At 38.0% G+C, this 14247-nt stretch overlaps 2 protein-coding genes across 3 annotated transcripts in view; one reads left to right on the top strand and one right to left on the bottom strand.

Moving 5' to 3' along the window:
• Window positions 1-13840, top strand: part of PIGF (phosphatidylinositol glycan anchor biosynthesis class F) — a 21562-nt gene extending 7722 nt beyond the window's left edge. The window contains exons 4-5 of the mRNA XM_071577157.1: window positions 2482-2590; window positions 13464-13840. Of these exons, the coding sequence (XP_071433258.1) occupies window positions 2482-2590; window positions 13464-13577 (223 nt within the window). The 3' untranslated portion in view covers window positions 13578-13840. The remainder of the gene's footprint in view (window positions 1-2481; window positions 2591-13463) is intronic.
• RHOQ (ras homolog family member Q) overlaps window positions 9245-14247 on the bottom strand; it is a 22382-nt gene continuing 17379 nt past the window's right edge. For both annotated transcript variants that reach the window (XM_071577180.1, XM_071577171.1), the window contains exon 5: window positions 9245-14177. In XM_071577180.1, the coding sequence (XP_071433281.1) occupies window positions 14022-14177 (156 nt within the window). In that variant the 3' untranslated portion in view covers window positions 9245-14021. The remainder of the gene's footprint in view (window positions 14178-14247) is intronic.

A 14247-nucleotide genomic window follows, 5' to 3' on the forward strand; every position in this document is an offset into this window, starting at 1 on the left:
GTGTAAGGGAATATAAGAACTGTGTCAGTGTAAAGTTGGACGTCGTGACATCTTAGTAAATTATGTTAGCTAACCTCTTAATTCAAACATTCATGAAAGCTGCACTTAATGTATTGTATTATTTAAAGGGGTTGAATAGTTACTTTAGGCTTCAAAACACCTTTCTGCCACTACTGTTTTTTTTATTATCTTAAATACTGCTAGTTTTGCCTGCAGCAATATCTTAGTTTATTTATAGTTAAAAAATAAACCTGTAAAGTGCAAAGTGTATAAACATTGCTGCAGTTGTTAGCCTCACACAAATGCGAGGTTTATGTAGCGGGTTAAAGAATACCTGCAAAAATCCCAATAGGTGTCATTCCGTAAAGAAAAGGGAGTAATTAAAGCCCTGTCCCTTCAGGATAATTCTGGAGGATGGGTCAGGTTGTCTCGGAGTAGCCAGTGTCCATCCATGCTGCAGAGTGGTTCAATTAGCAGCTGCAATAGTTGCCAAACCACCAGTGGCTGTTTTCCACTTGGGCACTGTGCCTTGCTAATTCTGTTGTTTTGCTTTTGGACTCAGTCTGGTTTCTCCATATGGTACAGCAGTATCTGGTTAATCTGCTACACACATAAGTTGTCTTGTGTGGTATAAACGTACCTCAGTCAGCCCTCGGTATGTTCTGCTGGCTCTTTTGCTCCTTATAGTTTGTAGTGAATATTCTCTTCCCCATTCTGCCTAATAGCTATCTGCTCAATTATTCAGCTTTTGAAAATAATTCACAAGAATATTCTATGTGCAGACTCCTAAGCAATTTTACAGTTACATCAGGACCTTTCACTTCAAGAAAAAAAAATCTCAGGCTGGTAGAATTGTGAACTGGAGTGGTTTAAGTTAAAGGGGTGTGTTTTAGAAAAAACAGTTCTGCTCAAAATGTCAACCTTGCACTCTCAGTATTATGGTCTGTTAGACCTTTATTTTGCAAACAATGAAAAATGTTTGTTTTACATGTGTGAGCTGTTTGGTCAATAGCAAATGCAGCGGTGACTTAGGTGTACTCAGGATTAAAAAGAAATTTAAGAATCTTCAAAACAAGGTGTTCATATCATGCAACCTAAACAGCACATGCAAAATTCAGAGTTTATTATCAATCGAGTTTTTGAGCCACAAAAATGTACATCTTCTTTCATCTATTAGCTAAAGCCAGGTGTGTATTTATAATCTGAGAGGTAGCAAATTTATGATCCAGATCACCTACCATACAGATTTGGAGCAGGGATTTCAGCCTGTCTCAAAACTGTGCCCTGTTGTGTTCTATGACCTCATCACTGTCTATAACTACCTGAAGGGAAGTTCTAGCCAGATGGGGGTTGGTCTCTTCTCCCAGGCACTCAGCAATAGGACAAGGGGGCACGGGCTCAAGCTCTGCCAGGGGAAATTTAAGTTGGAGTTCAGAAAAAAATTCTTTCCAGAGAGAGTAATCAGGCATTGGAATGGCCTGCCCAGAGAGGTGGTGGATTCACTATCCCTGGAGGTTTTTAAACTGAGATTGGACATGGCACCGAGTGCCATGATCTGGTAAATGGACTGGAGTTGGACCAAGGATTGGACTTGATGATCTTGGAGGCCTTTTCCAACAAAATCAATTCTATGATTCTATAAGTCTATGAACTTCTGTTGCTCTTGTTTCTTAACTGTCACCAAGCACTCAAATGTTCCCAGGTTGAGCACAGCAAAGCAATCACTTGGTAGACTGATGACAGTAAGTGTTCATCTCTATTAAGCAGAAATCCAACTTTTCCAAAAGTCAGTAGTGGTAGAAGGCTATAAACCAAGAACTAAAGTCATTTAACATCTCATAATATGATATGTGCCATGACTGGGAATCCAAGAGCTCTTTGGTGTGCAATAGATTTATCTTGCTGCCAGTGTACCTGATACTGGATGCACTGTTGCTGAAGGGCTTCACTGTGCAGATTACACCTATTTTGCAGTGTTTCTTTTTAGCTGATGGAAATTTCCTTTGGAATATTCTCATAATGGACTTCCATTTTAAATTTCAAATTGTTGTAGTCATCAACTAATAACACAGAGTACTTTGGGACTGTTTTGCTTTTCCATACAATCCCACGCTGCCCTTTCGTTTCTGCCTCTCCCTGCAATGCACACAGTATCATTGAGATATGTTTATTTGCTGAGCCAAGCAGTGTTTTCAGCTCAACAGGAGTATTTCTGACAAAATAGATTAGCTTTTGCAGTAAACATCTCAAGAAGGAAAAAAAAAATCTCCTGAATGTGTGGTGTAGAAAGACTGTAATTACAGCTAAAAATACGCAACTTAAATTCACATATAGTTTGTGTGTCTTAGAAGCATCCTGCATGCTATTTTATCAAATATATAAATTTTTTATATCTGTTTATAGTCTCAAAAATCTTGCGAGAAATTAGATCTAACATTCTGACTTGGTAACCTCAGCTGCTGTTGAAAACTGTTTTTACAGAGCTATGTCCATCTGGGAAAGCAGCCTACAGATCACGTCGGTGTGCAGTATCCTTGGAGCTTGGTTTGGAGCATTTCCTATTCCTCTTGACTGGGACCGGCCTTGGCAGGTTAGTATGTACACCCTTACAATAAACATAAAAAATTAGTCTTTTTCTGGATTTGCACACTACACAAAATTGCTCTGAAGCTTTACAGGTATATTGGACTTCCTCATAAGCTGTTCCTATAGAGTTATGCCAAACATTGTAAAAGTCATTGGAAGCATTTGTGCTTACAGTGCAAGGAAGTAAAATGCAATATTTTAACCTCTTAATAGGTTTCTTACAGATTTATGAGTGTCTGTTGCATGCAAATTTTATCATGAAATAGATCTCTAAGGATTTTGATCAGAAGCAGGTAGGTAAGCAGGAGGAGAAATGTGGAATGATGAAGATGGCTCCAAGTTTGTCTTCAGTCTGGTAGATTGTATTGTTTAGGGGTTGGGAAGGAAAGATACTTTCCTAGTGTTTTAGCTCCCCTCTGTCTTCCATAAAAGCACTTAACACAGTATTTTAAATGGATTTGGATTGATTTGTGGAAAAGGCATGGCCAAAGCACTGTACTGAACAATTCTGATTTCAAAGGAAAGCAAACCTTAGTGTTGTAGTTACACAAGAAAAACTGTGAAGATGGCATTACAGATTCTATCTTTATAAATTCAAATGTTTGTGCTATTTTCTTTGGTTTTTTGGCATGGAGAAATGATTCAATTATATATAGGTCTGCAATTGCCATAAAATGTTGGAACTAGTAACACTTCTTCCTACATGTCCTCAGTGGATATTTTTCTTCTGCTTATGAAACTCACACACTGTTAGCTTAGTAGTATCTACCAGGCCTCTTCTTAAGCAGATGGTTTCGAAGGTTTCTTTCAGAAATCACTGCAACAGGCAGCACACTTTCCTCTGTGACGTTGTAGGGATGTTGTGGCTTACAGCTGCAATGGAAATCTGTCCTTCATAAGTAGTTAACAGCCTGCTTTTATGCCCACCAGCCTTTCATTGCAGTAGTCTAAGTAGACATTAAAATTTCTATTTCAGAAATAGTAGAGGGGTAGGTTAATACTTTAAGTAGAAATATGAGGTTTTCTTCCCTGAAAGCACTTGGGTTTACTCTGCAAGATGTTTTGCCATCAGTCCAAAATAGGTATGTGTTGGCACTGGTTAATTGTTGACAGACATGAATGTAATCCAAAAATCAAGGGATCCATTGAAATGCAATGCCGTATCTTCTTGCGAAGTCTTATTCACTTTCCTGTTCTGATGAGAGGCAAGCACTTTTTCCTTGCTCACCTAGGATTTTAAAATAGCATATCACATCTGGCAGGTTTTATTTTTTTCCCAGAATCTCAGACTTTGCTAAGATGCTGTATATAAAAAATTTCACCTTTTATGCACTAATGATACAAGAAAAACTTAGTTGTTAAGTCAGGGGGCTCTGACTAACGAAACAAAGGCATTAATAGCTGAAGACAGATATTTTAGGTGCAGTTAGTTTTTTACTTTCTGTCTGTTCCCCCGTCTTCCCATAGTAGGACAGACAAGTTTGGTAACGGTCTGGCAGCTTTTTCTGTTTGAAAACTCTTCCAAATCATTGAAAGCCAAACATGACTGATGAAAGTTTAGCTCTTAATCTATACTTAAGATATGTAAAAAGATACAAAGATACTGTCTGACTCCTCAGAACAGCAAAGCATCTGCAGAAACCTCAGATACCCAGACTTGTCACTAGCTGTTTCTGGGCATGAATGCTCCCCAGAGACTTCAAACAGCAGCAGAAACTGTGTCTGCATTTCCCTTTTCCTTCACCACGTCCACCTTCATTTCTGATGTACTCTTGATACTGAAGTTAGCAGAGGAGATTTTCCAGCTCTCAAGTCCTACATCAAAACAATTTTCTTTTGCCTAGATCTAGAGCATTTATTGCTGTGTTCTTTCCCTTTTACCCCGTCCTCACTTCTCAATATTTATAACCTGCAGAGTTTTAAATAGTGGGGTGGGGGAAGAAATCTTTTGTTCCATTTTGGGTCTGACATGCTTGATCATTACTTTAATCATCATATGAGCAGTTCAAGAGCAGACAGAAGTTTGCTGATTATCAGTTCTGCACGTTACCACTCCAGCAATCCTTGAAAACTGCAGTTTTAAGTGCTAGTTTTTTAAGATCTGCTTTATTAGGGAAGATGAAAGAAGTTGTTATTAAAATGTGATGTAGTTTTTAAAAGTCCAATTGTCTCAGCAAAGTGACACAGTGAAGCACCAAAATGGTAACAGATCTTCAAGGATCTTCAATGAACCTCTTGAAAGTAGCTTGTTAGAGATCCTGTTCACATCTCGCAGAAGTTTTCAATTACCTACTGATAATTTAATATTTTTGTGAAGGTGGATCTCTTAAATATTGGTCACCAAGGCACAGAAGGAAGGGATGTGTCCTAGCCAGGCCTGTTGTCCAGGAAATATGGCCATTCCTTGCTCATGGAACACTCCTTCCCAGCTCACACAGTTCAGCCAGGCTGAGATACACTATGAATCACTTTCTCTGGGGAAACACTGAACTTCATGTAACAGCTGGTATTTTTTGTCTTTCTACCCCACTGCATAGTATGGCTTCAATAACCCAGGAATTGAATGTAGTAGCTGCTTTGCTGTCTCAGAACTCTACAGAGCCAAGAGCCATTTCTGTTCTTCAGAAGTTCACTTGCCAGTAGCAACAAAGCCCCTTGTTGCAAGACTGTTGCTTTTGCTACCTGATGTCAGGTGTTTACAGAAATTCACAGTAAATTCTTTCAGTGAAAGAGGAGATGTGCTTTCTCTGCTGTCTTCAGCTAAGAGAGTGGAAAGAAAAGTGGTCCTCATAAAGGACTTTGCTGTTGTTGTAGATCTGTTTAGTTTGGGAAGAAAATCTTTTGTGCAGATTCCCCATCCCCTGAGTGATCTAACATCTGACTTACCGAACAGAAAAATACCTGTGCATGATACTGTTGCAGGAAGTAGTTATTATTTAAATAGATTTTTTAAAGTCCCTCCAAAACACAAGGACTGATAGAATCTTAATCTGGAGTGCTGAATGGAACACCAACAGATTAAGTCCCAAGCAAGGTCAGAAAAAAATCACGTAGATCTTAATGTAGGCTTAAAAGTAATCAGAACCCATTCAAAACCAAATTACTTCTAAGGCATCTAAACAAATAAAGTATTAAGCTGTCATGCTTCTGACATCAGCTGTTTGTTGTATTAGCCTAAAAGCAGAGAGCTTGAGGATTACAATTTTGGATTTTCCCTTGTCCTATCCAAAAAGGGACTCAAATGGAGCAGTGTAGTCTTTGGACTCAAGACCAGGTTTTGAGATAAGAACAGGTTTCATTAGTGATTGTTTTCCTTTTTGTATTTTAGAGTTTGTGTTGTAAGCTTTTTTTTTTTAATTTGTAGTGGAAATGTTTCTGCTCTAAAGCAGAAAATGTGGTTTAAATCTTATTACATGAGTGAGACTAAAGTGGTATTATTTTAGAGAGCAGTGCTAACGCCATTAAGCCTGCTTATTGCAAAATCTGACTCTGATGTTTGTGTTGGTTATGGTTAATATGTGTGGTGTAACAACATCTGATGGAAACATTTGGAATGGAAGCTGCATTTGTACCTTTAGCTTCAGACAATTTACTATTGGAGGAGTGTTGTAGACAAGGTGAAATTGGTACTACAAGAACTGGATGGATCAGCAATAATTGAGAAATACCACACGATAAAGCAAACCAAAGGGTTGCTGCTGCTGCCCTTGGGTTCTGTTTGTAGCCCTGAAATGTCAAGTTGTGAAAACCATGTAATAGCCAGCAGGTACAGAAATGTGCTGCGAGTTTGGGATGAAAAGTGCTATTGCTATTGATTTAGCTCTGTTAGAACAATGTTATATAACACGAAGTTCACACAAAAAGTGAAGCGCTGTGTCTTGAATTGGAATATTTTTCCACTTAATCAGGATTTAGCACTTGATCAAATCTAGTGTCTACATTTTAAACTGTAGAGAGTTTGAGGGTGTCTGCAGTCAACTTTTAAATTGACATAGTCTTGATGCAGAAAGTGGAGTATGAGAAGTGTGTTTTGTTCACAGAAATGGCTTCCCTTGAAAATGGCCTGTAGTCACTCACCCAAAGCAAACAAGAGGCTGAAGGGAGTACTGAGTATATGGGAATTTCAGTAGAGTATTAAATAAAGCTGACTGCACTGTGCTGTAAGGCACCTATTGTCCAAATTGCCACACTGATATATATGGCAGTTCTTCTGCTGTCACTTTGTGTCCTTCAAAGAAAAAACAACAATAAGTTCATTTTTTGCTAATCTATTTCTCTGTCCTTGCCAGTCTGTATTGGGACTAGCATCTTTTCCTGTAATCCTAACAGAAAAACTGAAAAATTATGTGGTAGTGATTCCTTTATGTCATGGTTCAGGAGTTACCAGTAGAAGCTGAGAAGTCTGTCATACTGTTACCTGTATCTTACCTGATCAGAAAATCAGATGTCAGTGTCTTCTGTGTCTTTTGCTAGAATTTCTTTTTACTTCAAAGTACTTCAGAGTTCTGTGGCGTAAACCTGATGATGAATTTCATACTAAGAGTTGCAATTCATGTGCTAATGGCTAAAACCCAAATGCTACTTCATGCTGAGTTACTCATAAACCAAATAAAATGCATTGGTTTTTTATGCATACCTCTTGTGACATGCAACAAAACCGAGATAAATACAGATGTCTCAGAAAATCTTCATTTTATTTTTCCATGCTTATGTTTGAAAAATAATGCATACAGGGGATATGCAGATTAGTGGGCCTGTCTATATTTAAAAATAAAAATGTAAAATGCATTTTTTTAGCATGCAACAATTTTATGCTAAGTAAATATTACTTATTAGGAACAGAATATTGTTTTGGAAATAAAATAACACCAGTCATCTAAATAATGTTTCAGAATGAACATGAAAAATATATAAAGCATTTCTGTTAGAAGTATAAAATGTATTGCTCAAAGTCATTTGATATCCTGATGATTCATTGGTTTTTATTATTCTGTTGTTGATCTTAAGGCAACTTTTTAGCATAATCTGGCCATACACATTGCTCTTCTGCTACTTTTAAGAAAAATTTATTTTGCAACTCCAAAGCAGTTGCTCAGGGAGGCCTAGTCTATGGTCATTCCTGGGTATAGATCTGCAGAATTCAGCCTATCTCAGACAAAGGTAAAGGTAATTGCCTTACAGGAATGCAAGTCAGTCCCTACAGTAGTTACATTCCTGTATTAAATAAAAACAGAACAACTTTTCAAGATTTCTGTGCCAGACATGTTTCAGTAAAATTGGGAGAATAATTTTGCCAGGGTTTTTTAAACAAGTTTTAAAATAGTTTGCAACACCTAATTGCAATCATTTAGGTAAGGCTATTCTAATAACGTTCAAAAGTTTTAGAGAGTTGTACATCTCTCTCTAATTGCCTCCAGTCCTCAGGTGCACAGTGGGTGCGTAGGTGTTACAGTTAGTAAAGGCAGTTCTAGCAAAGAAGTTGAAGATAACTTCCCTTGTTACAGTTGTTCAGTTTGTTCAGATTGCCTACTTCAAGTTGATGGGGTACTTTTAATAACCACATGTGATCAGGATCCTGGATTCCTGTGTCACCTGAGAACTGGAACCTTAAAGCACATCCCCACTGAACAGAAGGGGGCGATTTAGGTGTTACTAGACACATCCTTTCTCTACTCAGCCTGAGGTAATTTAGTTGCAGAACAAGATGGTATAATTAGACCAAAACTTTATCAGCACACTTTATATGTGGTGGAAATAATATTCCAGACACAGCATTCGTCACTGACAGCAACTGGATTTTGAACATTCATGGGTTTATGGCATGTTTTGATATTAGACTTTTAAAACCCATCTCTGGGTTTGTTGTGTGCATGCCCACCCATCATCTGGGTTTTGTAGCTTAATTTTGATCTGTAGTACCTGTTACTAATGATAAAAAGTGACTTTGAAACAATATTCTGCCTACAGTGTTATCATTGGGTAGAGCAAAAGTGCTGTATTCCCACTTTATACTGGATATTCCAAACATAATAGGTAGTGCTGATATAACTCACTAGAGTTGACTGACTGACATGTAGTTCAGCCAATATGACTTTAAAGATTAACCTTAGATACCTCTCAGACATTTGTGCCCTGAAAATTAATCTGGAGAACCTTGGGTACAGTTCTTGGTGTTTACTCAAGTAAGCTGAAATAGTACTATAAACTTTCACACTACTTTGGTTCTTCTCAACACAGCTCAGAGAGCTTCCTCCTTTTATTTCCTTTTGGATGTACTACCTACTGGCAAAGTTGTGTTGTAAAAGAAGTTGCTTCATGTGAGAAGGAGTTGTTTTAAACAGAGGTAGAAGCTTGTTCCACTTAGTGTGGTTATCATTGTTTATTCAATAATGTGTTTTTCTCAATGTAAACTTTAATGGTGAGATCAAAGGCAGTTATGCTTGCTATAACTTTAGAACACAAATCCACAAAACTAACTTCTAGTAACAAATGCCAGCCTGAAAAAAAAGCTCACACTTTCTTCTCAGTGTGTGCTTGTCAACACACACATTCTGTACAATGTGATAAGACACTTTTAGTTAACATGTGCATGCAACCAAAATAGATTAAAGGCATGTATTAAACAATCAGGAATTTAAGGCATGTTAGAAACAGGAAGGGAAAGTAATTGTGCTCATTTATTCAGTTTTAAAATGAAACAAAAATTATACATAGCCTTCTAAATGACAGTCAGAAATGGGTCCTCTGAAACAGTAAGCATACAAAAAAATTGAGTTTAGGAATATGAGAAAAGCACTCTAAAGTAAGTACAGTAGATTGCCCCACTGTATTTGCATTTGTATAATGAAAGTTCCAGCAGTCAGCTGCTTACTTTATAGTATCTTTAAAAACTTTAATAGGGTGTTGTTCCTCTGGTCTATAAGAATCTGGCCTTTATGTCCTTACCAATGTCTGTGTAATTCCCTTTGCATGGGATGCCATTTACAGGCTTGCAGTAGATGACAAAACTGTCATGCAGTCAGAATTCTGGTTTAACTAGCTACATGCATAGTACCACAGAGCTGGGTATCTTTCTGGGATCCTGCAATGTGCTCTGCTTTCGATGCAATATGCCAAGCATTCTCACATCATCATCTTAGGTGTTCTAAAGAGTGCTGAGGAAATTAGCTCGTTTGTGTCCTGAAAGGTTGGCAATTCCTATTTTGAGTCCTTACTCTCAGAATGAGTTCTAATATATACTAAAAACCTTGCAGTTCTGCAGTGTCTATTTAGCTAGCCCAAAGGAATCCCTGTGCCATCCTAACACTGTTGCCAGATGAAAAGGCAAAAAGAAAATTTAAGCAAATAGCAGAAGTGAGAATCATTTTGCATTAAGCACTGGCTCATGCTTTGCCCCTTAAAATGCATTTTTTGTTCGTGTTAAGATTTGGGTTTGCTAAGCTGCTGTTCAGATTCCTAGTAATCATATACAGGTTGTTAAAATTGCCCTTTTCATCATGCATTTGATATGTAAACTGAATTTTCTTGTATTAGGCTGTGAGAATGGGAGATGATGCTTCCCAGCTGCTGGGACAGACAAGACATTTCATGACAGTTTCATCCAAAATCTTCTGTCCTGTCTCCTGCACTCCCCACACTCTTCTCTCCAGATCAGCCTTCCTCCCTAAAAAAAGTGCAGCTAGGCCATGTTGCCTAACATCTTACTCCTCTGCTGCTGACCCAGCCTAGGCATGACATCAGTACTGGGGTAGGGTATGTCAGCTTCCTCAAGGCAGAAGGGAGCATGAAGTGGGAGAAACTGAGCTGAAAAGTTCCCAGGGGATGTATTACAAGTTGCAGACTTTAAACAATCGGAATGGAATCTCTTGGAACATGCAGATGGGTATTGGCTGCTTAGATTTTTATCACTTACAGGCAGTTCATATCAAGTCAGAGAATTTAAACCAAGTTTGAGGTAATATGAAAGACAGGGCAAAAGCAGACCGATCAAGTAAGTCAAAGTCATTTAAAAAGGTCCAGTGAAAAGGGATTGGGTCTCAAAAAACGAGGCCAGCAGCTAACACAAAATAAAGCAACCCATTTTCATGGAAAAAAGCAACCCACTTTCATAGGCAGACAAAAAGCATATGCAAGGGCTGTTATTTTAGTGCAGCTGATGTGCTCAGGAACCATATCTTAAAGAGCCATATCTTAATCTGTCTTTGATAACTTGCTGCCTTAGATATACCCATGGGTGCCTACCTAAAGGCTGTGTATAGCCTAAAGGCCAGCAGTCAAGAACAAAAGGTGCAAAACTGGTGTTATTACCTGTATGTTAGGGGGTTTTGCCCTGTCTCTAGGGCTAGAGAAAATAGCATAAGGACAGCAATGCTCTTAAGTCCAGGCTTTTAATTCAAAAGGCCAATCAAACTGCCTTCAGAACTACTTTGGGCCATCTGAGCAGCACCAGTACCTGGCCTGGTACCCTTCTGATCTATGTCACTAGAAGGGACGAGGTGGTGTTTCTTTTCTGTCTTATTCTTAAGACAGGGAGAGGGAGTGTTTTATGCTTTCTTCTCTTTGTCCCCTATCTTTGCCACCTGCAATTGGTGAGGATTCAGAGGTCAGAGACTCACCTCTTAAGTGAGACAGCCTGAAACTTCTGTAAGGTAACAATGATTTTCAAAAAGCAAAGCAAAAATTGAATGTTTTAGGAGAAAGACAAGAGGCATAACTACCACTAAAAATTACATAACTATTAAAAAAGCATGTCCCAAGTTGCAGTTCAGTCAGGTAAAAGAAGTTACAACAATCATCAGAGGTCCTTTTATTCATACCAATAATAGCCCACCGTACACAAAATACCAAAATACACAGGGGCAGTGGGTCAACAGGGATATGGACTTTCTAATTAAGGGAACATGGTCAATTCAGAGTCTGTCATCTACCTATACTTCTGAAAAGCAAATAGGCAACTACAGATTCACCTAATGTAGGTAAAAATTTAATTAAGGATCATTGATCACTCAGAGAATTTGATGTAAAAAGACCACCAAGTTAAGAAGCCTCTGTCCATAGTTTTGTGGATATTAGAATCGTATTTGACTTTATCAGAGGATAAGAAAGGATGACTTGGGTTCCAACTGAATGTTACTGAGTGAGCAGCTGGGGTTGCAGGGAGTTCATTGTTTTGTCCTTAAAATGTGTGTAATATGCAAAATGCTAGAAATAATTACATTTCATTTCAAAGTTGAAAAGATCCACCTGAAGTGTAAGTTTAGCCAAGGCCACAAACTGATGTGAGTTTCAAATATACATAGTATCTTACCATGCCAAAGCATCTCAAGGCTTTTTATAGATGATCTACAATACACAATACCACTGTTAAATGAATGAAAACAAGCAAATCTTTGGTTTGAGAGGCAACAGCCAAAATACTCATCAACAAAAACAAGTAGCAGAGACAGAATGTCTGAAAATGGAAGAATGAAACAAGGTCAATAAAGAGTACCTAAGGCACCTTGTTTAATAGTCATCTTTGCTACACTCCTTAAGACCTCCAAATAACATAAAAAACTGTAAGTGCTAAGGAATGTGAAGATGAAACAGCTGAGGAGATTGAAGATGAAAGAGCAGAGGACAAAATACATTACTCTTATTCATAGTTAAAATTCCCATGATCAAAGGTGGTGAATAAATATATTCTTTTAAGTGATAATAAAGAGAAAAATCAGAGCTAGGAAAATGAATGAAAGGAGGAACCAGCACTGTTAGGAGTAAGTTCATTTGATATGCATGAATTGCAAGTCAAAGTGAAGTAGAAAAGAAGACTGGACTCATACTGGGATATTTTCTCTAATGTCTAGTGCATTTCTCAGTCTCAAGTACTACAGAAGGGGGAAATATCCCCCTTAATTTAAAAAAAATAAAAGAATGGGAGAGTCCAGTCTGTTCTTGCTTCAGGAATATGCACTGTACAGCAGGAACTGCAAAACTGTCCTTGCAAAAAAGAAGTATACAAAGAAGAATTTTGAAGAGGGGTGAAAATTCATTTATTCTACAATAAATATTTTTGATCACCTACTTAGTTGAGACTTTCATCAGACGCACTATGTAATGGACTGGTAATACAAACTAGATCTGAGGACAGACTGGTTAAGTCTTGGTTTGGCCACTACTCCTTGCAAATACCGATTAAAAAGAGAAAAGGTAGGGTGAGAATTTCGTTACTACTCTGCCTCAGTGCAAGATGATTTGTGAAACTGAGTCAGCTTTACTGAGTCAGCTCCCTGTTCTTATACTAGAGAATAGGGCTTATAATTAACACTTTCTTTAACATAACCAGCTTACTACATATTTGCTGAACTGGGTGCAGGATGCTCAGTTTCCAAATTTGTAGCCAGAGGGAAATTCATCCCTTCATCTACTTTTCAAGAAAAAAAAAAGCCAACAAACCTGTATCCATCTCAGTCTCTGGCCTTATTTGAATACTAGTTTGTTATACACACCTCTGAAAGTTCCAAACACCAGGAGAGATGTAGGTTTCCAAATGTATGCAGCAGAACAGGAAGTTAGGTTAGCTGAACACTTCAGGAGATATAAATACTTCTAAGGGTTTTTTTTCTCATAGTTTTCACATAGTTTTGGGACTATCAAACTAAGTCTGCAAGAGCCAGAAGCCTTCTTACATTTTAATGCATATTAATTAAAAACTGTACAACAGCATTTAGTGTTCATGAAGATGATTGTTACGCTTTTGGCATTTTTAGGAAAGCACATCAAGCTTTAAAGTAGAATAAGACTACTACCTTTCAGTACCTAGATTTTGTGCTCACCAAGTACAAAAAACCACAGACATTTTCACCAGTGTCTGCTTTTACCTTGTGTTCTCCCCTCAGGTATGGCCCATTTCCTGTTCCCTCGGAGCTACCTTTGGCTATGTGGCTGGTCTGATTATTGCACCTCTGTGGATACACTGGAACCGGAAGCAGCTTACATACAAAAGCAGATAACTGGAGCAAAGAGAGAAAAGGTATTTCTTTGTGCAGATTCCATACAGACTGTGCAAAAGTTGGGGTTTTTTAAGATATATATAGATATATATATAGTCAAAGCAGAAGACTGTCCAAATTCAGTTAGAATATTTCAGGCCAAGCATCTTCACTCAATAAAATCACATAGATGCCGTTTCAGCATGGTGCAGTTTTTGCTTCCTCTAGACTATGTAACCCTGAGAGACTGTACCTTCCAGTCTGAATAAAATATTTGTAACAGATGTGGTGGCTTCTTATTACAAGTTTGTTGACTTGATTTTTTTCCCTCTGGATTTCACTGGTTGTAGAAGGCAGAATGATAGGTTTAGCTTTCAAACCTGTAACAAGTTTGCTATGTACTTAATGCATTGTATTTAAAATCAGTAGAATTTCACAGTAAGCCTGGCCATTGTCAAATGTGTCTCACGTGATCAAACAGCAGTTTATGCATCTTGAGCCTATTCTCTTCTTCACTGTGTGTTTCTTTGGAGTTAGAATGGCTATAATAGCTTCATCAAAAACGGTCTTCAGTCCTTTCTGTGTTAAAGCTGAACACTCCACATAGCAGTAGGCTCCTATCTGTCAAGAAAATAAGTTACTTCAATAGCAGTACATCTCAGCTGTTCAGTTACATCTGTGCCCTTCTGCT

The sequence above is a fragment of the Pithys albifrons genome, chromosome 2 (genome assembly GCF_047495875.1).
Source record: "Pithys albifrons albifrons isolate INPA30051 chromosome 2, PitAlb_v1, whole genome shotgun sequence".
Taxonomy (NCBI): Eukaryota; Metazoa; Chordata; class Aves; order Passeriformes; family Thamnophilidae; genus Pithys; species Pithys albifrons.